This window comes from Scophthalmus maximus, chromosome 1 (assembly GCF_022379125.1).
Source record: "Scophthalmus maximus strain ysfricsl-2021 chromosome 1, ASM2237912v1, whole genome shotgun sequence".
Classification (NCBI taxonomy): Eukaryota; Metazoa; Chordata; class Actinopteri; order Pleuronectiformes; family Scophthalmidae; genus Scophthalmus; species Scophthalmus maximus.
Window position 1 is genome coordinate 25,272,536 of NC_061515.1, and position 26,385 is coordinate 25,298,920.

A 26,385-nucleotide genomic window follows, 5' to 3' on the forward strand; every position below is an offset into this window, starting at 1 on the left:
GGTCCAGGTCTGATGCCTTCCAACATCAACTTCAACTTCAAGAACTGACTGTTCACGTGTCGCCTAATGGCTCCCACAGGCGACATTGTAATAAGACGAACCACGTTATTCACTTCATCCGTCAGTGGTCTTAACCAAAGACTATTAAAAAATGTCCGTAGTCACCGGGTCTGGAAAATGATGCCGATGTGGAAGTGCCTGAAGTCTGTGTTCTCTGGAATCCCCTGCAGAGGGCGACTCACTGGTTTTTTCTATAGAAGTCTATGAGAAAGTGACTTACTAAAAACGAACATTTCCAAAATTAGACTGCACAGAAACAGAGCTCAAATGCGGGTATTTTTTAACATTGCCGATATACTAGGTGTCATCTAGAATATCAAAGGGCTTTGCACCTCACTAGTGTTCCCGAGGGCCCCCTTTTATTATCCGTTTGGAATTTATATGTGTGAGCAGGAGATGCAGATGCACCCGAGCTGTTTGGAGATGGTTAATAGGTTTTTCCCCTCAGGGCAAATTCACCACTAAACTGTGTTTGGAGGAAAATCAGCTTCCTGTTTGGTGTACCTTCCTGTAGAGAACTGACCAGATGTGGACAGTATGTTCCATGGACAGTCTTGACTGTAGGAAATGTTCTAGTGGAGTTCCAGTGAAGCTTGTTGTGGGTGTAACGTTTTAATAGAGCCATTTAAAAAAAAACCCAATATCATATAGGGAGATATAATATCACATCGGGGTCACAGATAACAGCTTCTCCACCCCACTGACGTACAATATGTTTACAGCTGGCAACTTGACACCCTCACAATCAGTGAACTACTGCTGTGACCATCCATCACTGCGTGGCAGAGCTGAATGGGCTTCATGTGTATTTTGTTTTTTAAGAGTTGATTTGTAATGATGTTCGCTCTTTGATGCAGAGGGATGAAGAGGGAGGCCCACAGTGGGAATGGGCTTCCAGCATGTGTTTCTCCTTTTCTCAGCCTTTTTCAGCCGCACAAACAAGATGAGGACTGCGATGTCCTGATTGTTTATCATCAGCTAGTGTTTAGTGAGGAGGGTTTAGGACGCTATTGAAACTCCTGCCACTTTCTGTTGAAGTCTGCACAGGCAGAAGGAGGCCCACGTTTTCAGAACTGAGGCCTTCCACAAGATCCTGTGTTAGCAAGTACAGTGGCAACGAAAATATTTGAGCAACGTTTCGATTTCTGCATTATTTGGTCGTAAAATTCATGCTGCAACAATTCCACCTGCCATCTTAGTATTAGTGTCTGTTGCCTAAGTCATACGTACAGACAAACACAACATGTTCATGCTAATAATACACAAATAAGAAAATCTTAAGTTTCTTACATTAAGCATTTCCAGTGCTGGTGAAAAAAGGACGTGAACCCCTGGATTTGATAACTGTTAAAATGCATATCTGAGGTATGTTGAACTTCCTTTGGCAGCAACAACCTCAGACAACCAGTTCCAGGTTCAGAAGGTAGGAGATTCTGTAGTGGAGATACAAATATTTTTAGGGTCATTGTTCTACTGCTTCACCAACTTCTACTGATCCTCAGCTGGTGAACTGCCTCCCTGATATTATCCTGCGATAAACTGGAGAATTTCTTCATCCCCATAACGATGGAACATCATTCATACAGCTATTCTATATCTAGCGCTTGGTCTATCAGTCATGCAATTTCAATCACATGCTGCTGACACAGCCGTCAGAGGCGGTTCAAGGTTCAGAGTCTTGCCCATGGACACTTTGGCGAGTGGAGTGGACGAGCCGGGAATCAAGCCGTCAACCCCTCTGATTAGTGCACGACCAGCTCTTTACCTCCTGAGCCAAAGCGCCCCCCCCCCCCCCCCCCCCCCCCGTGTTGACATGGACACTTTGCTCGAGGCACCATGATGTGTGTGCGGTCCACTCATCAACAGAGACGTTAACCAGCTCTGATTATTAGCTGTAACTCTGAGCTGCTTTTTTTTTTTTTTTATCTCAGTCAACATTCTGTGTTGGGACTTTGGTGACGTCTTAGCCGGACCAACACTTCTCAGGGAAGTAGCCCAGAACTGAAGAGTCTCCTCTTACAGAGAGTTTGTCTGTGGACTGAGGAATATCTGAACTCTTTGAGGTGACTTGAACACTTTCTTGTCTGCTTTTCATTGACTGGATTTCGGCCTCCCTGAACAATGCAACAAATCATGTGTCGTTGATCACAGTGCCTTGGATAAAGGTCTGTCAATGTTTTAATGTAAAAGAATTCAAAATGTATGACTTTTGACGTATCTATCCCACAATCATAAAAACATAGCAGCCTGCAGAGCTGCATTCCTATCAAAACTATGTATGCAGGGCATCTGAAGTTTGTTCTCCAGCTTCCTCCTGTAGGAGTGTTTGCTCTCTCTCAGCTTCTCCCTCATTTTCGTGCTGCACCCCCCTCAGTTGGAGTCTGTCCCCTGACCTGAAGGCTCTCTCCTTCTTGTTAAGAAGCAAAGCTGCACTTCGTGGCTGTGTAATAAAGTGGAATTGCGAAACTCAAAGTAAACAATATGGCCTAATTTGATCCGTCAGTGTCGTTACTCTGCACGTGCTTTTTGAACAAAACAAATGATAATGCAAAATGACTATCTTGAAGATATACCGTCTCTCGCATCACACACCCTCTTTGGTCTCGACTAGTCCTGGTCTTGAACTTGTCTTGGACTCTACAAAAGGGGTCATGACAACAGCAATGCCTTGAAATGAACACACAAGCAGTTGTGAACCTCCAGCTTTTGTGCTCAGCTGTGACACGCCGTCTGCTGCTTTACTGGAGACCTGGACATTATTTAAAAATGAGTTATTATTTGAGGGTTTATAGTATTTTGGATACTAGTGGCCTTGGAGGTTTCGTCCCCACACAGATCTTACCCCTGAGCCCATGTTGAACCTAATTGCACTTCCAACCTGACATTATTTGATCTTTTCGTTTTTTTTCTTTTTTTAAATCTCTGAATCCTACAGAATCGGTGATCCATGTTTGCTTGTAAATATGTTATGTGCTAAGATCTGATAAATACATGTGTGTTTGTGTTTTCAAATGTTCAAGTTGTGTGTCTGTCATTATGAGGCTTTAACGATATAATTAAACTTAGGTCTAAAGGGGATTTTGTTTGAACATCCTCTTTAACTGCACACTGAGAATGATGCACGGTTACAGCTCTCCCATAGGACAGTGATCGAAAACAGTTCGTAGATGTTAGATTTTGGGGGAAATTGCTCGACAGCAGTGAATCTGTTATCTCATTCTCATCAGATATCATCAGTACTGTGGGGGAAAAAGATGTCTCGGTTCATCGTGAGTGCAAACACTCACTGCTTTGGTGTTTGCATGTGTTTCCTCAAGTGCACAGGACATATGAACGCACACAAAACAAACATAAATGAACACAGGGTTCTTTTCTTTTTTTAATGTATACGTATGTGTGTGTTTGCGTGTGTGTGTGTGCGGTCTCACTGGAATTTCCCAACGAGTTACTTACAGTATATCGTTTCATCAAACACTTCCTTTTTCCTGTGCTGGCGGCTGTAGAGAGCAGGCAGCTCAGGTCAGTGGAGAGTCTCAGTAGGTTTTCTAAGAGCGACGGCGAAGGAAAAGACACAAAGATATATTTATAAAAAGCAAAGATTTATTTTCCTGGTGTTTTACTGCACATACTGGAAATTCTGAATTACCGACGAAGGAAATTTAATAACGTGACCATATTAGTTGCTGGGTGTGACATCACACTGTACTAAGATGCCGTTCTGTTGTTGTGGTGTGTCACTTAACTTGGTGTCATGGCGGTGGTGGTGTTTTCCATGTTGTACATTAGGAATGGATGAATTGTCTTCATTATCCAGCGGATCAATCTGGTTTGCAGTGGCAGCCAACACCAATGCACACATTCCAGGAAAAGTAACACAAAGTAATAAATACATAGGCAAATAGTGGCAGTCATCAACTTGAAATTGCGAGGAAATATAAAAACACTTCACAGTCTGTGTCTTGTCGCGTATGTAATAGCCAGTTGTCCCAGAAGAAAATCTTTGTACATTTTAAGGTTAATACCATCAATCAGGCCTGAAGTGTGCACTGTAAGATGTATAATAAATTAACCAGTTGTCAAAAATAGAATCATCAATATTGTAAGTGTCACACTGAGGATACCTGCAGCTAGTGCTGATGCACAGATCATAGAATCATACAGGAATATGAGTAGATTATGTATTTTCTGTCGTATTAATTCATTCAAATTAGGTAGCATTTAAAATAATTATCTTTAGTATTTAATACATCATAATGAGAGGATTAATCTCCTCAGGGGAGACAAGTGGTTTTTGATTTACAGACGAATAAAACATTTTTTTAAAGACTAAAAAACGTGTGAATAACAGTAAATCCTTGTCTCTGATTGGCTGTTTTTGCTCAGACCATACACGTGACTAATCTAGTCGTAAGTTGCTTAATACAAGTTTTCGTCACATTTTAGATCTGTGGTGAAAACGGCTTCCACGGCTCCAGATCACAGTTTACTTCCAGCTGATGGAGCTGTCTGCTGTGTTCCACTCTGCATGTATCAGTGCGGTAAAAGATGATCACTGTGCACGAGTTCCAAGTAGACCTACGTAATTGTGGAAGGAACATTTCCTCCTCTGCCGAGATTGGATGGTTTCCAGGCGTTCCACAACAGTAGTGATGACGAAACTTTGGTTCCAGTGAAATGGTTGCGCTACAGGAGAGAGGTCACAGTGAGTCACGGCGCTGACGTGCCGAAACTTGCACGGGGCCCTTGGCTGCTTTTATATTACTCGCTTGGCAAAGGCAATCTGAATTCTGCTGGTGTTGACATTCATCATGGCAAGGCAAGGCAAGGCAAGCTTATTTGTGTAGCACATTTCAACAAGAAGGCAATTCAAAGTGCTTTGCATAAAACATTAAAAGCATTCGGAAGATACATAAAAATTAAAAATACAAAAAATAAAAACACCCGAAATAAGAATAAGACAGGGGATAAAAGTTACAGTGCAGGACAAAAAATGTATTCATAGTTTATTAACTGAAAGGCGGCGGCAAACAGAAAAGTCTTCAGACTTGATTTAAAAGAACTGAGAGTGTAGCAAACCTGCAGTTTTCTGGGAGTTTGTGCCAGATATATCTGGAGCATAGAAACTGAATGCTGCCTGTCCATGTTTAGTTCTGACTCTGGGGACAGAGAGCAGACCTGTCCCAGAGGATCTGAGAGGTCCGGATGGTTCGTAGCAGAGCAGAAGATCAGAAATGTATTTTTTGGCCCTAAACCGTTCAGTGCTTTGTAAACCAATAGTAGCATTTTGAGGTCAATACGTTGACAAACAGGACTCGAGCAGCAGCATTCTGATTTAACTGCAGCTGTATGATTGACTTTTTAGGGAGACCTGTGGACAGGATTTGTTTGCATTTTCAAGCATTCATAATTGTATATGAATCTCAGCCAGATCATATGAACTGTTTCATCACTGCACTTGGTTCCTGGGAATGTTAAAGTTGCTTTAATCAATAGTTTTATAGTAAACATAGATCACATATGCAATGTCAAAGGAATAGTCCAAAGTGATGATTCAACAGAGAGGCAGCTGTGTCCAGAAGCTCAGTCCTCTTCCTGCTCAGCAGCAGACAGCAGACACAATCAGACAGCAGCAGGTAGATGGTTATCGTAAGAATTATATGGTGCTACTTTAAGTGTACTCAGGAGGGGAAGTGGGTCGGCCAACTCTTCCAGTCCACAAGTGGCCTTTGGCAAGACACTGAACCTCAACTCGCCCCCTGACATTTTCCGAGGGGCTGCATGTGAGAAGGCAAATGTCAATGTGAGAATATAGCAGCAAGCGTTAATCCTGCAGCCTGCTACAGGCTCTACGCCACAGAAAGTTACAGAACTGGTGTGAACGCGTCTGACTCGGACAATCTCCTGCTACGCTTGTCACAGGTGAATGAAAAACAGGTGGAAGGTTTTCAAGAGTTCAATAACAATATATAATACAATTTACGGTCCATTTACTCTTACTGATACTGCTTATCCATCCACTGTTGGCTTTATTTTCTCATATGCACGGTAAATAAATAACATTCTTGCATAGCCACAGCATTATTTTGAACCAATAACTATTATAGACTATAAAGTGATTATTGAAATGTAAAATAATAATGATAATAATAATAATAATGTAAAATCCCAGTTCTGAATGATCTGAAACCGAAACAGTGGATTTCAGACATTTCAGATTGCACCCGTAAAAATTGTGGTTACTTTTAATCATTAACTCATGTTCATTTGATTAACTCTGTGTGTGCGATGCGTGCACGTTCATGTTTTATCATGTTTAATCTTGTAGAGCGACAGTTCACTGTCACGTCACTTAAATTAATGTTTAACACTTTTGGTGTGTTTAAAATAACGCAGTATGGACTTTTTAAATCTATTTCCTGCATTTTGATGTATGACATACGTTGGTTCTGTTCTTGAACAAAAAACTAAAAAACACGAATAGTGTTGTAGAAATATATACATTATAATGATAAGCATGTAGGAAACGTTGAGTTTGTATTAACTGCCAAGTAAAATAGGAGCATATCAGACAACAGCTCCTTAGAAAACATGAAGAAATATTTTTTCTATAACAGGGTAAAGAAGATCTGATACAGTCTGCAGCTGAGGAATTTAAAGGCCACGATTTGAGAATGTACAGTTGTATCACTCTGCATTACTGTACCTGGGAGTGTTGCTGCTTTTGCTGCCACTCGGGCCAAAATAACATTTTAACAATGTTGTCCCGAGCAGGGAAATTAGTGGAGAATGTTCTATGTGAATTGCCAGAACATTTAGATCAGTGTGGAAATGCAGCTTTGGACTACAATTACTGGCACAGTGTAATTCCAGGTTGTGGATCTTGACTGTCACCCTTTGCTAAAATTGACTCCATGTGGCTTATCAAGGATTTTGCGCAGAGAGGAGTGGTGTCTGAGGACCTCTTACCTACTTATTACTGAATGAACCAAACCGTTTCCTCAGAACTTCCCGGCCAATTAACAGCTGTGCTTTGTTGGACTGCAGCGCAAAAGCAACAACACTTGAGATGGCTGAATGAGAAATTCAGCGGTTGAGTAATCATGAGAACTACCCGACACAGCTGAAGGGAGCTGGAGCTGGGAGATCTCCTCCCACAGCCCCGATGCTCGCAATGCACAGCTTTATTCCATCCTGTGACACCAGAACAGAGGCAGACATTCCACACAAATGTATTCACACAGCAGCTTTGTCCCTACACATGCACACACACACACACACACACACACACAATAGGGCCTTTGAAAAACACTCTTTGGTGTGGTGTTGCAACTCTGAGGTTTTGGCCTGGTGGTTAGTTCACCAGTCTCCCATACCCGAGGTCCCAGGTTTACGGCCCGGCCAGAGCAGTAACATCACAATAGCAAAGACATGAAAAAAGCTTTCTCCAGAAGCGCTTACTGCCCCTTTGATCCAGGCTCATGGAAGCCAGGCTTTTCACTGTTACCCTGCCTGTCCGAGCTTCATTGTGACACACCCCTCTGGCCTCTTGTGTAGATGATGTATCGGCAGACAGCAGCGCTGAGTTCCCGGACAGAGCATCCATGATGGAGGTGCGTCTGCAGGCACAGGAAGATGAGATCACTCTGCTGAAAGCCTCATTGGCTGACGCCCTGCGCAGGATCCGCCTCCACGATCAACTCCTGCCATTACTGAAACAGCAGCTCATTGCAGGTAGGTGATGTTCAACATGCTCCGTCAGTTCTGCAGCCTGACGGTTCACTAACGGTACAACATGTGCACTGTGGCTTTTTGTACAACTGACAATTAAAAGTGCAAAGTGTTCACAATATTGTAGTTATTTATTCAGTACCAATGGAGTCTAAAGATCCCTCTGATTGGGAGGAATAATCTACAAGTGGACCTTAATGCAGAATATAAGCTGATGAAGATGTTGGGTCAAAAGTGTTGGGATGTGCATACAGTACACTATCACGAGGCACTGTTTTCATTCCGTAACTCTCACTCCACCCCAGTGAACCCGGGAGCTGCACGGGTGCTGAATCAAGTGTTCTGTTCAGATGGTTGCACCAGCAGCAGAAAACTCTCCTCCAGCTCAGCTGTCGACGGGATCCGCCACGCTGCTACCAGGTACTCGACCAGGGGCTTAGAAGGACAGGAGCATGAAGGGACACAGTCATTTTTATTCTACATAATCTACTGTATAGTCACGTTGTTTGCTACTATAGAGGCATTCTGGTCTGTTCAGAGGTCTGTTGTGTTCATATGATGTCTCTTTAATCTGATCACATGACTGTTCTGTGTTGATCTCAACCTTTGAACTATTTCTAGCCAACTGTCAGACAGCATTGTGTCCAATGCCAATGGCCACATAGGAAGTTCAGTGTCCACAGAGCCCAGACCAGTAACACTGGACAGGTCGACCCAGACCGATCCCGTCCACCGAGGGCAGGAAGCCGGGCAAGACATGGTCCCTCTTGCTAGATGTGTCCAGAGCCTGAACCTGGAGGACGCCCTCCCTCCAGGGCAACATGTCGCGGGGACACGGGCCAAGCTCCACCGCACGCCTGGCATGGAAGAGGAGGACGAGGAGCAAGAGGAAGATGAAGAAGGAGGGGAGCAGGAAAAGGAGCTGAGTCGGACGTCGTCATTGGAGGAGCCCATCCAGCCCACCACAATCAGAGGCATCCAGAGGGAGGACTACCAGGATGGAAGCTGCTCTCCAGAGGAGGTGGGCTCTGCCTCGGCCTCGGTCAGAACCTCAGACCACAACCCCAGGTCCCGCTGCGGACCCCTGGCCCCCATCCAGGAAGGAATTAAGGCGCCTCTGTGCGTGATCTCGCCTCACCGCTGCTGTCCTCATAATCACCTTCTGTCTTGTGATTGACTGCATGGCTTTTGTCTGATGAATCAGCTCTTTCTCCGACTCTGATTTGTGTGACTGCAAACCCCAGTTGTGCTGCGAACCCTCTTACGAAACAGTAGGCCTCAGGTTGCCAGTGTGTGATTACGCCGTGTTAGAGAAGGAAATGACATGCTCTGTCATCATGTTCGCTGTGGCCTCCATGTGCTTTCTTTTTCAATGTGTTTGAGCGAGGGGCCCGGGGAAACATAAAGCCATAGCATAACATAATGCTGGCAATCGACCACACTGAGTGACACTTCCATAATTAGCTGTACTGCAAACAGACGTTTGAGCCGAGTGGAAAATGTGATGCTAGGGAAATTGAACAGCATAATGTATGAAAAGGGGTTGGATGAGGGTTACAGCATGGATACGCATGAGACCTAACAAGAAAGGTTAGGGGGTTTGCATGAGTGCAGCTTCACTGTAGCCACAGTTTGGCGGTTCGGTAAGATGAGGCAGATGTGCAGAATTGACACACTGACAAAGAGAGATCTGCCTTTTAACTGGGTTTTGCAAAAACATACGTAAGTCTTTTTGTCTTTTTTAATGCTGTTCTGTTACGACCTTTTAATCAATGTCCCCCTCAAATCAATCAAGGATCTCTTGCATCCACACTGTAAACTCTTCTGTGATTTCTGTTCTATTAAGGGAAGCACAGTGCCGGAGCACTGCTGCTTTGTTTACTTGTGTATTTGCTTGTACATGCAGGTGTTCTTTGGGCCTACTTCCTTGTTGTGGCTTGTTAAGGGGGTTTCGTTGGTAATGAATAGCATGTGCCTCTAGCCTCCCTGCTCAGCCCTGTCATGCCCCTCTTTGGAAACCCGAGGTACTGTGAAGATTGTGCCTCCATGTTCTTCCTACCGCACCTCGACATTCAACACTTTTATTTAAAGGTTTGCAGTAGAGAGATGTGGAAATGGTGGCTGGTTGCGAGCCGTTTCTCTTCCGAGGTCCGAGGCCAGCGACGGAGCTTTTTTTTAGGCCCGTGACACTTCCTCTGGTAATGCTACAGCGGCATGTCACACTAAACAGGGGCTGTGCTATAAGGAATCCTTTAAGACAGTAGTAGTAGTAGATGTTTATGGCTGGGTTTAGTCTGGCTGAATTCAGTAAGAGACGTTATCATTTTAGTATAAGCTTTTTGGTTAAAAGCAGAATGAGTTTTAGGCAAGGAGAAATTCAGTAATTCCATTTCATTACAACATGGGACCTAGATTTCAGAAGTTTCATTATTATTTCTTTGAGTGATAATAACATAGTAAAAGACGAGCTAGTCGCTGAAATCTAGGAACAGTGCCGTGATCTGACAATCCTTAGTTGGAAAAGGGCAACAGAGGCCTGAGTTGTTCATCATCGATCACAGTTCACGGACCCACCGCGACCCAGTGTGGTTGTGAGCTCACAGTCCACCCGTGCAATGAGGGATTATCAGAGGAATCGCAGGACCCTCTAAAGGGTTTAAGACACTGGTTCTGGATAACAGTTGACTTTCTTTTTACAACCTGCCTGATCACCTGACTTCTCTTTTTACTTGCCCCGCTGAAAGTCAGTGCAGCAATACCGCTGTTCCCAGATTATCAGTAACTGATCGTTCACTGAGCTCCGGACCCAAAACGCAACTGCTTAATTAGAACATGGCAGCTGTAGCAATCTATAACTGGATTTACCTGCAGGAATGAGCAGATATTTTTTACACTTTATACTTAAGGCTTGGTTCCGACAATGTTGCTTATAGTTAAAGGCCTCTGCCTCTTCCAGGTGGTCGTGCTCGTAGCTGGAAAAGCCAGAGTTAACAGAGAATGTTCACAACCAGCTTTGTAGTAGTACAGTTTATCAGGACGGCTGATGTTAGGTTCAGTAAAGCCAGATAACAAAAAGATATCCTGGGTCTGTTGAACTCACTTCATAGTCCAGGTCCTTGGCCTCTAAATCTTTGTATTTCTCCCGCTGATGGAGCTGCGGAGGGATGAGGGAGCTAGAGTAATAAAACTTCAAAAAACCTTTCTCATGTAAGATGAAAGTTATGTTTTGTTTTTTTATGATGGCATACAATAATGTTCCAAATTAACTTTACCCTTCACAAGAACAATGCTGGTTTGAAATAACTCCTAGTGATAATTAGGTTACTATCAATAGCTTATAAAGTAATTTCACCTGGAAAGCATTGCCAGCTAGAAAATTAGAAGCAACTTTTTATAGCATTCTTCCGAAATCAAAGACCCACCAATTGAAAAAGTTCCGCAAACTTAATTGGTGAATCTGCCTCCGCTAAAAATTTGTATAATTATTAAACTGGGATTGTTCAGTGTTAGATTAAGTCCACCTTGAGAATTGTCAATTTCTCTGGTGAGTACCATCTACTATAAAAAAAACAAAAAGCAGGTTGTAATAGACAAGTTTATCTAAATTAATAAAAGATTCCAAACTTATAACAAGCCATACAAGCAAGTTTGCATCTGCATGTGTCACGCTGGTAGTTTACAAATAGTTTGCATGCATGAATGGTTGGGTAATTGCATCCATCTGTGTGGGCTCTACTACGTGGACACTGAAGGTTTACTCCTGGAAGCTGAAGCCGATTCTTTTTGTCCTGCTGCGCTCTAGGGTTCGTAGAAACAGCGAGAAGCTGGGGAATCCGGAAAGGCAGAGGAAACGTCTGGATAAGAAGGCGATGTCCTCGGCCAACCTCCTCACCCGGTCCCCGAGCCTGGAGAAGTGAGACACACGCTGCCATCACTCACAGCCGTCACCACACAGTCACACGGCTCACTTTTTCCTCAGGCTGCTGCAGCCTCGCGTATCCCATCAAAGAGCACCATGACTGATGGCCCCCAAGAACAATAATAAAATTCCATTCCCATGAAAACCCAGACAGACGCACCATCTGAATCTGAAGTCAGGGCCTGGTAATTTCACATATCTGTCTCACATGGTGATTTTCTGTCTCCACAGCCGAGCTAAGGAGCTGATTGCCGGTGCAGGTATGAATGTTTCTTTTCTGTCTTTTCTTTCTAATCTTAGATTAACCCTCACCTGAGATTGACATCTTCACTTATATTAATTAAATACTGTAAATATACCAAAACACTTGTGTTAGCATAGACTGATGTTGGAAATTCTTTCACTGATATATTGTCACTGATATATTGTTTTGATTAGAAGAAAAAGTTTTTCTTTGCTGCCTGCCTTTGTAGAGTGTGTGCAGACAAAGGTCGAGCCATATGTTTCGCATGGAACCAGGGCCTTTTGACTGGCAGGTGACGTCGTATTTATGCAGTGCAAAAACATTACAGCAGGATATGTTTACCCCCAATCAATGGCGTCTCAAGTAAAGCAAAAGTGAAAATCCGTAGTGGAACAAATATAGACATGCTGCGTGGATTCAGAATGGCTTCTGGGGATTGGAAAACCTATAATTATTTGTGATCATCGTCACATGTTGCATGTGTTTATATTAGGGACATTTCCCACGTTTACATGCGTCATGACTTAAGCATCGGAAAGGCCCGAGTTGAACTATACTTCTGTACTTTTGCCCAGGCAGCGTCTCACTGTTTCACACACGTCCTCATCGCTGCCAAAACAAGTGTATTTCCCAACCAACCACATTTGTGGTTAGTGTAGCTTTATGAGGGTTGGCCTTCAGTCTGGTTATAGTAAGCCCAGTTTTTTATGCCTCATTCCTATAGTACACAGTGTTGAAGGAAAGAAGAATTTTAACAGTCAAAGCTAGTGGAAAACTTGCTCTAAATATATACAGAATTCCGTATTTTTGGTTGAAAACATGCCATGACACAAGTCACACTTTTTGGGGGCTTTAATGGCTTTATTTGATTTTGACAGTGGAGACAAACAGGGGAGAAAGTGGTCACTTTGACTACTTTTAATGTAGTCAAAGTGACCATGACTACATTACCCAAGAATCATGAGATTACATAAACATAAACATGCAGCAAACAGTCCTGCTCGCCAGGAATTAAACCAAGGACTTTCTGCTTAGGGCATTTGCACAGCACCCATGTTGTATTGTGCCCGAACAATTCTACTATTAGGTCGCCGCCCTCGCGGGGTTTTATTTTTAGCCCCCATATAATAATGTAAGTGCAGCTACAATAGCTTCAATCGGAGATCTGGCTTCAATCAGAATTCTTTCTATTTGCAGTTGGACCTCTTGCATCACGTTGGATTACTACACTATACAGGAGCTAATTGGAGCCAGAAAATAGCTTAAAACACTGTGTTGCATTGCCAACAAGTGTGAATGAGATCGACTGTACTGTTGCACAGGTAGTTGTAAGCAGATTTTTAGAAATAACAACTATTATATCTGTATAATAGGTTGATTGGCATCCATAATTGCCTGTAGCAACAGCTGCCAAAGCCTCTGCGTTGACTAAAAAAAGTTGATGTTGATAGGACAGTACACGCTAGCGACGGGCTTGGGGGAAAAACAGGACTGTCACTATTTATTTGAACAATAGCTGTAATTTCAAATTTAACATTGTCAAATGTGAGAGACAGTGTTAAAGAGTCTAAGAGATTAAATTAGGAGGCATTTTCTTTTGACATTTTTGACAAGGGTAGAACTTTTGGCAGAGTTTTCAAAAAGGTACTTCCTGCAGCGAAATTGCTGCAACATATAGTAGTTCGTTTCTCACTGAGATATTGCGAATGAATGCAGCATCAAATTTCTAAAATATTTAACTTCAAGTTTAGGGCTGCAATTAAGGATTATTTTCATAATCCATTAATCTGTCGATTATTTTATTGATTAATCGATTAGTTGTTTGTCTATAAGCTGGTCACAAAGGCAGGGTAACCATGGCACAAATAACGATTTATGGGTAAGGGCTTGTAAATGGCTTATCTTAACAGTTAATGAGATTCTTATCATGACTAAAAAGTGTTTAGGTTCTCTCAAAATTCACGTTCAACTGACAGACATGCTACATATCTGAGTGGTGTTGAAATCAATGACTTTATATAAACACGGACGACATGACGACAGCACCGAAAAGAGAAGCGTCATCTGGATCAGCCACCGCTGGCTAGCTGAAGTATAGACCATAAACCCTGCCTCCATGTTATCAGATGGGACATGGATCAAACTACATAGTCAAAAAAAAAAATGACAGTGCTCCTGAATATTTTTGCTTTAATTCTATACAGTGCGCAGAAGCAGAGACGTCGTCCATTTTTTTAGTCATTGGTTCAAATATAGTGATAATGTAAGTGCACTAGTAACTAATAAGCGTTGACAGGAGAGTGTGGCTAGTCTGAACATTTCAAGTTTGACCGTCAGCTGACAGCTACCCATATATACCCATACCCTGACACCAGAAATATCACTCAGCAGGATGAATTCCGCTCATTTTTTAAACTAGTGATCATGTTTCTTTTTTTGTAATTTATGCTCATGTGAAGCCAAACGCTGCAGAGCCTGTTTGGGCCGTGGGCACTGCCTGCAATCCCATCCACTGTGGCGTGGTTAGCCGAGCTGCCGCAGCACTCCAGCTCGCCTGGTGGAATGATGGATGATGGCCAGCTCTGCCAAAGCCAGAGCTGGTCATCCATTTCAGTTCTCTCCTGCTGCTTTCTTTCACTTTGCTGCAGCAAAACGTATTAAAACTGTCCCTGAAAGCTGACAGTGATTGCGTGGTCATGTTCATTATTTTCTAGCCGATTTAGATAATATTTTTAGCAAATTTCAGTGCCTGGTAGGAGAAATATGGCTGCTTATCATTGAAGACCAGCTGAATTTAAAATATATTTTTTAACATTTAATGAAGAAAGAAGTAAGAAGAAAGAAATTTTGTCAGCAAAATTTAAAATAACACAGACTCCTGCTATATAAAATCTATGGACACTGGTGTCCAGGATGTTTGTATTGTGTGTCCACCCCTTTCATATCAATGAAGGTAGGCAAGCTAAATAAGAAAAACACTTCTCGGTGTAATAAAAACTATGACGGCGTATTAGGCCGCCTGCGGCTCAGGAGCTGGAAACGGTTGTCCTCTAACGCGATGTTGGCGGTTCGATCCCAGCTTCCCCCAGTCCGCATGCCGTTGTGTCCTTAGGCAAGACACGTTACCCTGAATAGCCTCTGGCGGCTCTTCTGCCCCCCTGCCTCCCCTGGACCCCTCTGGTCCTTTACCACCATTTAATGGTCAGACAGATGGTTGAAGACCTTGACCCTAAGAATGCACATTTCATGTTGCTCCACGTCACCCTCCAGCCCCATAAAAGAACAGAGCAGATGCTGAGGTTAACGGACCCATGTTAGGAGTCCCGAAAAGAAATGTAAATGTAAACCATAATCCAGATCGAAATGTTATTGAAATAAAAGGTTTATAGATCTGAAACAGCTGGAATCAAAAAGCTAGGAGGGTTTGCTGTGATTATTTGTCTGGTTAACCCGTGCTTTCATTCTCACACAGGATCCCCTGGGTCCAGAAGAGCAACCTACAGCCAAGGTAGACCCACTTTATGTCACTTGGTATCTTTAGCCCTTTTTACGCAGGGAAGGTCAACAGAGCAGGCTGACATGTGACAGCTACATGTGTGTTTCATTTTGTGACCTGACAGGCACACAGGTAGCAGGAACATGTTAGCATACTAGTGTTGTGCTTTTCTTTTTATCACTTTCTTTATGAACTTTTTTTTATATAGTTTTATATTTATGAATTGTTTCAAGGGGCGGATCAAATTGTCTTGTTGGTCCTGAGGCCGGCAGCAATTTAAGGATGAGGAAATGTTGGGTTTGCATCAATAGCTAAGTAAAGAAGCAGATCATAAAACTGGGAAATGTAAGATGTAGTCATCAGAGAATATAGTAATGGAGACCTTTTTTCTAATATGAGCCTCTTTCAAATTAAGAACATCTCTGCAACTGAGGTAAATAAAGGACTGTGAAAATGGGTGGTATATAGTACATGGTATAGGTTGGAACAATGGGAAAATAATGCTACATTACTACTCCTCTCTTGTGTTCGTCTTCCAGGACAGTCGATCAAAATGTTTATCCGAGGGCGGCCGATAACCATGTACATCCCCTCCAACATCCAGAACTATGAAGACCTAAAGATGGAACCGCCCTCGGAGAGACTGCAACTGGACTGGGTGTATCCTTCCACAGAGCCACAGCAGTGTTCAGCCTCCTGTTTGTATTCATGAGGGTTATGTTATGTTACATTCAGAGACTGATCTCATTGTCTCGTCATCCCTCTTGATGCCAGCCACACAACAACCTCAGATGAAGTTTAAAGTTGTGGGTGCCATACTGGGACAGGTCACAAATCACAAAATAGTATTATTGGTTCAGTAACCTTTATGTTGGATTAAAAATGAACAGGTTTAAATTTCCACATGAATTGACAACAACACAGTTTTCATAGTTGGGGATAATGAATGAATGGACCAGTGGTTAACATGAATGTCTCCCTGACTCTGTCGTGTCAGCTATGGTTACCGGGGACGGGACTGCCGAGCCAACCTGTACTTCCTCCCTACAGGCGAGGCTGTGTACTTCATTGCCTGCGTCATTGTGCTTTACCACATCAACAACCGCACACAGCGCCACTATCGCAAGCACACAGACTGCGTCCGCTGGTCAGTGCAAGAGAATATATATATGATCTGCATCCATAAATAAGATCAAATCAAACTTTTGGGAAACATACTTACTTTCTGAGAAATATATTAGAAGAGCTGAACTGACTGTCCAGAGTCTGCACTACAGCACAGAAATAGTGGATGGATGAATACACTAAGGGTCTTATTATTCTCCTCTTATACCACTAATGTACATTTCTGTTTGTGTACAGTTATAGTACAATTGTGCACAGTCGATTTTTCCCAGATTCATATCCCCCCTTTTTGCCACAGTCTTTGAGTTGCTCTGTGATACTGATGGATACAGTGGGCTATTATCTAATATCTTATCATACAAGTTCAAACAAGCTGTGACCACAAAGGCTTTGACTATTAAAGATACAAACACTATCAACACAATGGATTAGATCCCTCAGTTTGACTTGTAGCTCATAGTTTTGGTTATACAGCCAAGTTTTGGTTATACAGCCAACCAAAAATATCTATTCAAACTCTGTACGACTGAAAGAACACTTTTGTCATTTTGCCATGACGGATACAATCCCATACAAATATATGTTGCCACTGGATCATTTATTTCTAGTATTTTTGTACCTACATAGCCCCTTCTTGTTATTTATTAAAATTATTTTTCTTTTTCCTTTGCAGTCTCACCCTCCATCCTGACAAGGTGCGCGTGGCATCGGGCCAGACAGCTGGGGTGGACAAAGACGGCAAAGTGAATACAACTTTGATGTTAAATGCTACTGTATTCCTGTAAACATCCATTTACTGTGCTTTGCAATTATAAACATCATGCAGATATAAAGTGTGTGTGTGTGTGTGTGTTAGCCTCTTCAGCCCTGTGTTCTTATTTGGGACTCCACCTCCTTGGTCACACTGCAGCAGATCGGCCTGGGAACCTTCCAGAGGGGCGTGGGATCAGTCGCGTTTTCGTTTGCTGTGAGTCGATTACAATGCAACACACTGTCAAATCAAATACTACAAATTATATACCCATAATCAGTTTGAAGCAGGCCTTTCTTTGAACAAGTTCCCAGTTAAGCTGCCGAAACCCAACACTTCCTGATCGACTGGTGTTTCACATCTGTGGAGGGCTTTGGGTGGTCGCTGAGGCTAGAGTAGTGCTATGGAAAGTAAAACTTTCCTTTCCTGAAAGTTGAAAGTTCTAGAAAGTCTGCAGGATTTTCGTTGACATTAGCTTCATACCAATAATATGGCAAAGAATGATCAATTGGAAATAATATATGAGTAATGAATTGTGTTAGAAAGAAAAAGGGAGGGCAGCAAAATCGTGAGTATGATGCAAAACGCTGCTGTGGTAACTTACATGATATTAAACTGACCGATATTTTAGGACTTGGCCTCATGTGTTATGTGATGTTGTTTGCAGGACTCGGGAGCGTTCCTGTGTGTGATCGATGACTCTAATGAGCACATGCTGTCAGTATGGGACTGCAACAAGTGCATCAAGTATGCAGAAGTCAAGGTAAAGGAAAGAACCTCAAGGAACCTAGTGGGTCTACTCGTGAAGCTATTTAAACTTCTTATCAACTGCTTTTTTTAAAAAAAAAAGACTGTCACTTAGCGCTGTCGCCTCACAGCAAGAAGGTTCTGGGTTCGAATCCCGGTTCGAACCAACCGGGCCTTTCTGTGTGGAGTTTGCATGTTCTCCCTGTGTATAATTCGGTTCGAACCGGGCTCTCCAGGGGTACGGTCGAATTGTCAAATTTGCTTAGGAAGTTTCCCGAAATCTTGAAGTGATCTGGAAGTATTTGATCGGCAGCCGTGGTAAGGGCTCGAGTTGTAGCCTAGTCATTTCCTCAGAAATCCCTAATCTTGAAGAAAGTAACATAACCCTAACCCATGCAAGAATGAAATCCTCCCTAAAGTATGGGAATCAGTGTCCTGTGGCGAGGTGCCCAGTGTGGCTGCACACTGACTGGGTACATGCTTTTTATAAAGGAGTTGTGTTTGGACAGATTTTGGGGGGTAGTGTGTCTCTCCTATGCTTTTATGGGCTTTTATCCCAAAATGCCACAACTTCCCTGAGAGCAATTTCAGCACGGCTGTCATGGCAACAGTGTAAATATTTTATACAGGGATATGTGCGGTTGTGTGTGTGTGTGTGTATATATATTTGTATGTATGTGTGTGTGTCTGTTCTCTAATGCAGTAGTAGGAATGCATCGATGGCTGTTTGAACTTGTAAATCATGTCAATAATTGAATGGCCTCGTGCAGGAACTTGGATGTTTTGTGCAAGGTAGCATCCAGTCCCGTGTGCCGGGTGGGTTTGGCAGTTCAGTGTGGGGTTGGCAGTTCGGAGCTGCACAGGCGAACGCTGACCCATACTGTATAAACATACGAGTTCATCCAGCAGGAACAAGATAATTATACCCCCCACCCCTATGCCATATGCCACTCTAGAGCACAGCCATGAATAGAGCTTTTTGTTGAAAAGTTATGCTTCTATACGTTGTGCACATACTGTAAAGATGATCAGTGTAGACTCGCCTGTGAAACTATGATTTGAGTCACAAAAAAAAACCATCTAAAGAAAAACATCCTTCATAGCTCTATTCAGATTCAAGTGAAAAAGAAAGGGTTTAACTCGAGGCTGCATGACTTGATGATTTGGGCCAGAAAATCTCTGGTCTCTGCCGACTCCTGAGAAAAATAACATGTCCTTTAGCTGCTTAAGGCTCTGCGGTGTTCACCAGCTGCTGTCTCACTTTGTCTGTCTGCTTCTGCTGCTGCTGGAAACCAGGCTGGTTTTTCTGGAACACATATACAAAACAATGAAATAAAACTATTTTTTGATACATTCATTTAATCCAGAAGTGCACAAGGAAATCAGCAGTTTCTATCTCTAACCTAATTGCAAAAAATTTATATCATAGACTTTATTTTGATAAGCAATAACTCCTCTTCTTGTTGTACTTGCGTTTTTAACCACTCCGTCTTTTCTTCTTATTCCAAGGTTTCTGAGGTTTGTTTCTTCAAACTGAACTGCACTGTATCAGAGAATCATAAAATACAATTTTTCAATACATTATTTCTTTTGAGAGATTCATCTAACAACACAGACTTTGCCTCAGGGGCCCATTTCAGACTTTTTCACTTTTCACAGATAAATGAACACAAGTTGTTGCAATCAAGATCCTGTGTGCATATGCTCGGTCTTCATGTTATAATGTCTCTTTAGTTGTAGTAGTCCACTGGGATTCTGCTCTAAGCTCACTGGATGCTGCCATACAGTTACTGCAGGTTGTTTCTATCCCATCTGATCTTACAGGTGTCCATTAGTACAAAGTTGACATAATTTTTTTGTGTGTGATGTGTTTTTAGAGTACCAACGAGGCTGTATTTGCTGTGGAGTTCAACCCAAGCGACAGCACTAATATCATCACTTGTGGTAAATCCCATGTCTACTTCTGGACACTCAACGCAGGACAGTTCACCAAGAAACAAGGCATCTTTGGAGTAAGACTCACTTAAGTTTATTAGATCACTTTATCCAACAACAACATTTATATATTTGATGTGTACTTAGATTTGCAGGGTTAATACCATGAAGCCAGCCCCCAGGGGATGATCAAGATGTTTGGCTTCACTTTTGGGAACTCATGTCGTCGATTTTTATTTACTGTCATTGATAGTACTGTAGAAGGAACTTTGCAGCTTCCTCATTTTAAAGGAGAACTGAAAATCGAGATGAGGCATATGGGCTCTGACAAACATGATTATTAAATCAATACAATTACAGTATTATACAAAGTTAAAAGTCAAACATAGATTGATTCGAACCACACTGATTCGAACCACACTAAAGTGTGCAACTAGTACAGCAGCACAAATCTGAACCAGAAACTGTTTTTGTCTTGTCCCTGAATCACAACAAAATTCCACAACTGTAAAAGTTCTGAGCTGTAAAAGTTAATTTTATAATCCAGTTTTCATCTACACAGTATAAAACACATACCATTCGTACAGTATAGGAAAAAAACTACTGTAGTTACTGCCCTGCGGTCAGTATCATTAAATTAATTGTTTTTATCTATAGCATAAGAAGAAGGAAGCCAGTTCATTTGAAAAACATGTTTGATGAGTTATATTATAATGAAAGCTTCATATCAGAGAACCACTTGCAATGGAATCTATTTCATATTCATAATGTTATGAACAACATTCTTTTGTTTTTCTGTTTCAGAAATACAAAAAGCCCAAGTTCATCCAGTGCTTTGTGTTCAGTCTGACTGGAGATGTTCTGACTGGAGACTCTGAAGGCAACATCATGACGTGGGGAAAATCGGCTGCAGATATCAAAACTCTGGGTAAAGGAGCTAAAGGTCAGTGCAGTGATCACCGAACTTGAGCTCAGATTTGAAGCTGAAAGATGAAGAGTTGATGTTAGCATTGTTGCATTAGGCTGATTGAAGATCAGATGCGCCACCGCATTCTGGATCATCTGTAATGTTTCACGATGCTTGAATGGAGGCCTGCCAGAAGGGTATTGCAGTAGTCGAGGTGAGAGATAACCCATGGCTTGTACAAAGAACTGTGTGGTAGCCTGAGTCATGTGAGACCCTATCTTCTGTTGCATAGTGCAAAGCCGCTGGTAAACAGAGGGAACATGGTCAGAGAAGGATAGCTGGTCATTGCACATGACACTCAGTATTCTCATAACCTTGGTTAGGATGAGGGATAAAGAGCTGAATTTAATGTTGTGCTGGAGAGATTCATTAGCCGGAATGACCAAGAGTCTCAGAGAAGTTTACCTGGAAGTAGCTTTCCTTTTCCATGTAGATATATCAGAGAGACGAGCAGTTGAGACTGTGCAGTAGTCTTGGACAATGTTACATATAGTTGTGTCATCTGCATGCAACAGATCATCAGCTGAGAAGTCATGTGAGCAGATAATTGCACCCAAGCAAGTGGTGTTGAAATGCAAAGAGAAGGGGTCCCTGCACCGAGCCATGAGGCACTCGTGTGGGAAAATGATGGGAAAAGGATGTCTTTCCACACCATAACACAATGAAGGATCGGCCATTAAAATGTGGATTAGATCAAGAAAGTATTTTGCCCGAGATGCCCTTATAACTGTATCAAAGGCTGCTGATTGGTCCAGCAATATAAGAACCAAAGGCTGAGCTGCAGCTCTAGCTACTCTTAAGGCTTCCGTCACAAATAACAGCCGTTTAGTGTGCTCACTCTAAAATCCTGACTGATTTGGAGATGTGGCTTGGAGGAGGTTGGTGTCAATTGGGTTCAGTGCACATGTAGTAGGAAAGTAGTAATAATACTTCATTCTGAGTGAGAAATGTAAAGGAGGGTTGAAGCCCCTTTGGCAGCAGTTACTTCTGGGCCATCACCTGTTTTACCCTCTACCCTGAGGGAGGTGCTACAGGTCATTAAAAACTCAGACCACCAGACTCCTGTACAGTTTATTTCCTAAGGCTATTCACACTCTCAATCAACATACAAAATGAAAAAAAAAATCCCACCTAATTTTATTTTTCATTGCAATAATTATTTTGAACTCTACAATCTGATGAATATGAAACTTTTTATCTATTTGATTTTAATGATGTTGTTCTTAACTGTGGGGATATATTATGTGTAACGTGTTCTTTTTAACTTTATTTTTTCAAATTTTTGCACCACCCAAGAGTAGCTGTCTTAATTTCATTACATTTTGTACAATACAATGACAATAAAGGCTTTCTATTCTGGGTAAGTCTTTCCAAGCTTTGCACATCTGGATTTGGGCAGTTTGTCATATTCTCCCTGTCAGATCCTCTCAGGCTCCATTAGATGGAAGTCTCTGAACTGACATCTTCAGGTCTCACCAGATCTTCTGTGGTGTTTAAGTCTGGCCTTTGCTGGGCTCAAGGACAGATGGAGTGAAGTGAAGACATATATATATATATCTATATATATATAGATATATATTCCCATCTATGTCTATGAGATGACAAGAATCCTAAAATAAAAACATGTCTCAAAACTACATTAGGTTTTTATTTACATTTTTTGTTTTGTTTCAGTCTTTACTTGGTTCCAGGTCAATACGCTTTTCATTTTCAACTTTTGGCCCTCATTTGTTTCCTTACACACTGAAGAATCTACTTTGTTCGTCTTTTGTTCCTCACAGAAACCCTCCAGATAACACGTCAAACCAGAGCCCATGAAGGCAGCGTGTTCACCCTGTGCACCCTGCAGGGTGGTGCTCTGCTCAGTGGAGGAGGGAAGGACCGCAAGATCATCCGCTGGAGCGCAGACCTGGCACCCGAGAGAGAGTGTGAGGTGAACCACAACTGTATGTGTGTTTATGTGTGTCTGTGTGTGTGTGTGTGTGTGTGTGTGTGTGTGTGTGTGTGTGTGTGTGTGTGTGTGTGTTACGCTGCTGGTGGAGAGTTCTGGTGAAGTTACCCTCAAATTCATTAATTAATATTGATCAATGTTACAGATTCCAGAAAAGTTTGGGGCAGTCCGTACCATCGCTGATGTGGATGGGGAGGAACTATTAGTTGGTACGACGCGCAATGCGATCCTCAGAGGCACCTTCTCAGACGGATTTGTGGCAATAGTACAGGTATACTCATGATGTAGTTCTATATTAGTATTGTCAAGCTTTTGGGCTGCATACTTGGTGTTTTAGGATAAGATACTTTTGGACTGTAGCTGCCAGACACTTTATATGTGGCACCAATATCAAGTAGTGCACATTTCATCGTAAACTGAAAAAGGTGAGAACTGATTTTGTTGTGTGTGTGTGTGTGTGTGTGTGTGTGTGTGTGTGTGTGTGTGTGTGTGTGTGTGTGTGTGTGTGTGTGTGTGTGTGTGTGTGTGTGTGTGTGTGTGTGTGTGTGTGTGTGTGTGTGTGTGTGTGTGTGTGTGTGTGTGTGTGTGTGTGTGTGTGTGTGTGTGTGTGTGTATGTGTGTGTGCCTCAGGGTCATGTAGATGAGATGTGGGGACTGGCCACACACCCATCCCAGAACATATTCCTCACTTGTGGCCACGACAGGCAGGTGTGTTTGTGGAAAACAGAGGAACATAAGCTGGACTGGTGCATCAGTCTGGAGGTAGGTTAACCCATTTTCCTTTTAGGCACCGACTGCATTCACAGTGACGACACTTGTCAGTGTAGTAACAGTGTTTATTCTCAACACCTCGACACTCATTTCAGCACTGACAGATCTATTGTTAACCCTCTAACAGGAGTATGGACTGTGTGCTGATTTCTGCCCTAATGGATCAGTGGTGTCGGTCGGCCTCAGCACAGGAAGGTAACGCAACACAAATCTAACAATATAAGACTTCAGTGCAACCTTTGCACTGGAAATGATAAAACCAGACAATGAAAATAGATTCAGCTAGTTGTGTTCAGTATGTGAAAATCTGTTTAAAGACTTTAAAGGAAATGGTTCAACATTTTTACCCTGTGCATCTTAACCTAGCTCCGCATAAACACTGTCTGTCCTAGTAATACCCTGACCCTAATGCAGCAACCACACCCATGCGCTGCCTTAACGCTTGACAGTGGGCGGTGTGTGACGCTCGATGCTGGTGCAATCATCATAACGACAACAACCAATCACTTTTCCGCTTAGTACACACAACATAACTGGCTTTTATCAGGCTGGTTAATGGGTTGACCTCAGGCACGACCTGTGTTTGCGTGAATGCGATTTTATTGGCTGGGGCCTTTACCGCTGCTTGAAGAGTTGAGCTTTTCTCAAAGTGTACCATACGCAATGCAAGCAAAGTGAGGCAATGGGACCACAATGCCTTTCAGTCGTTCCCACCTTTATTAGGAACAGTTTACGAATGCTGTTGATATGACTGCATCACATCATCTCGGCAGATTTGTCACATTCATGCTTCCAATCTCCAGCTCTACCACATCCCAAATGTGTCCCTGTTGGATTCACATCTGGTGACTGGAGAGGTCATTGGAGTTCAGTGAGCTCACTGTCATGTTGATGAAATCAGTTTGAGACCACTTTTACCTTGTGACATGGAGCATTTTCCTGCTGGAAGAAGCCTGTTAGAAGATGGTAAAATGTGTGGCCATAAAGGGATGAACATGGTCAGCAACAATGCTCATAGAGCTTTCCCCACACCATTAGACCAGCATCAGCAGCAGATTCTAACTTTGCCATCTGCAGCCTCAGCAGAAATACAGATTCATCAGACCAGGCTTCACCTGTCCAGTGTTGGTGAGTCTGTGTCTGATGCAGCCTCAGGTTTCTGTTCTTGTAGACAATCCACCTCAAGGTTAGACGAGTTGCTTACCACCAATTGTAAAAGAGTGGTTATCTGAATAGCCTTCCTTTCTGACCTCTCTCATCAACACACTCCATTCGGAGTAAAAACTCTTCTCAAAAGACTGTTGAGTGAAAATCTCAGGAGATCAGCGGTTTCAGAAACACTCAAACCAGCCCGTCTGACCCCAACAATCACAAGTTCTCACCTGACCCGTATCTGCAGGATATCATACACGGCTCTGCTGCCACGTGATTGGACAGTTGAATAAAGAAGCAGACGTACAGGTGTCCCTAATAAAGTGCTTGCTGTAATGTAGTCTGTCATTTGAAAGCTGTGACTCTGCTTCTACCTTCACTAAACCTTTCTTATAATCACTAATGAAGCTCGGCCTCTGTCTCTTGTCCTACAGGTGGATGGTCCTTGACTTGCTGACCATGGAGGTGGTCTCCGAATCTATTGATGGGAACGAGCAGCTGTCTGTCATGAGATACTCACCAGGTCAGAGTTCACTGCCAGCTCTCTCTCTTATCTAACTCCTCTCGGTCATATAACTGTAGAAATCACATGAGGCATGAGGACTTTGGTATGTGATGTCAGTGCGTGATTTTAGGCTGCATTAATAACCGTAGTGTGGTTTGCTATTGATGAGCTTCTTCACACAAATCTATATGAATTGAGATAGTACTTGTAAAACTTGATAGCTCTGGAAAAAGCTAGTAACTCGGCCTTAAAATATTAATTTGGCCAGGGGGTTTTCTCCATAAAAGAAGTGAGAGGGAACACTGGCTGAACCATGTCAATAGTCTAAAATGAAAGAAAGGGAAATCAACTGTTTAACAGAAAAGCCTGGACCCTAGAGAAAGACGTTGTGGAAACCCCCTTTTTATTTGTATGAATGGCCCTTTGTGTTTTTTAGATGGCAGCTTTTTAGCCGTCGGATCTCATGACAACTTCATCTACATCTACAATGTGACTGAGAGTGGCCGGCGCTACTCGCGCTTTGGGAAATGTAACGTGAGTGCAGTGTCAAACAAATCATTTCTAAATGTTCCATATTGTTCTTGATGTTTATGCATGGTTCAGTCTTACTTCCTGTTCATGAGTTTCTGTGCTGTGCCATTTTTCAGCCATGGTGTGGCTAGCACTGCTGATCCAAACTGCTGAGTTGTTCTTAATGAGCAAAGTAAAGAATGGCAACGCACCAGAGTTAAAGGGGATAAGGCTGCTGGTATTCTTTATTTTTTATTATAGTCAACAAACTCCTCCTACAACAAATACTGTGACAGTCCCACGTCCCAAAATACTCAGTAGAGCACCAAATGTGGATTATTCCACCGCTGAAATAGTCCCCCACGAATTTATTGTTAGGTGTTTTTAAGAAAATTAAAGACTGAACCTGGCCTGTACGTTGTGCCCTTAAAATCCAACCCAGTCGAAAGCGGCCCGAGGCTTAACGCTGATGCAAATCCTTCCTACTGCTCATTCATTACATATCTACTTGCTACATATGACAC

At 42.5% G+C, this 26,385-nt stretch overlaps 1 protein-coding gene across 4 annotated transcripts in view; it reads left to right on the forward strand.

Moving 5' to 3' along the window:
* The window catches only part of eml3 (EMAP like 3), a 35,777-nt gene that overhangs the window by 6,795 nt on the left and 2,597 nt on the right, over positions 1 to 26,385 (forward strand). For 2 of the 4 annotated variants that reach the window (XM_035627872.2, XM_035627858.2), the window contains exons 2-20: positions 7,615 to 7,791; positions 8,094 to 8,208; positions 8,410 to 8,907; positions 11,591 to 11,701; positions 11,939 to 11,967; positions 15,424 to 15,459; positions 15,987 to 16,107; positions 16,445 to 16,594; positions 17,246 to 17,315; positions 17,429 to 17,539; positions 17,991 to 18,086; positions 19,948 to 20,082; positions 20,810 to 20,948; positions 22,754 to 22,905; positions 23,069 to 23,194; positions 23,554 to 23,685; positions 23,822 to 23,889; positions 25,281 to 25,369; positions 25,788 to 25,885. In XM_035627872.2, coding sequence (XP_035483765.1) covers positions 7,615 to 7,791; positions 8,094 to 8,208; positions 8,410 to 8,907; positions 11,591 to 11,701; positions 11,939 to 11,967; positions 15,424 to 15,459; positions 15,987 to 16,107; positions 16,445 to 16,594; positions 17,246 to 17,315; positions 17,429 to 17,539; positions 17,991 to 18,086; positions 19,948 to 20,082; positions 20,810 to 20,948; positions 22,754 to 22,905; positions 23,069 to 23,194; positions 23,554 to 23,685; positions 23,822 to 23,889; positions 25,281 to 25,369; positions 25,788 to 25,885 — 2,453 coding nt within the window. Of the gene's footprint in view, positions 1 to 4,719; positions 4,763 to 7,614; positions 7,792 to 8,093; positions 8,209 to 8,409; positions 8,908 to 11,590; positions 11,702 to 11,938; positions 11,968 to 15,423; positions 15,460 to 15,986; positions 16,108 to 16,444; positions 16,595 to 17,245; positions 17,316 to 17,428; positions 17,540 to 17,990; positions 18,087 to 19,947; positions 20,083 to 20,809; positions 20,949 to 22,753; positions 22,906 to 23,068; positions 23,195 to 23,553; positions 23,686 to 23,821; positions 23,890 to 25,280; positions 25,370 to 25,787; positions 25,886 to 26,385 lie in introns of those variants that run through there. The other 2 variants (XM_035627864.2, XM_035627881.2) reach the window with 2 other exon arrangements.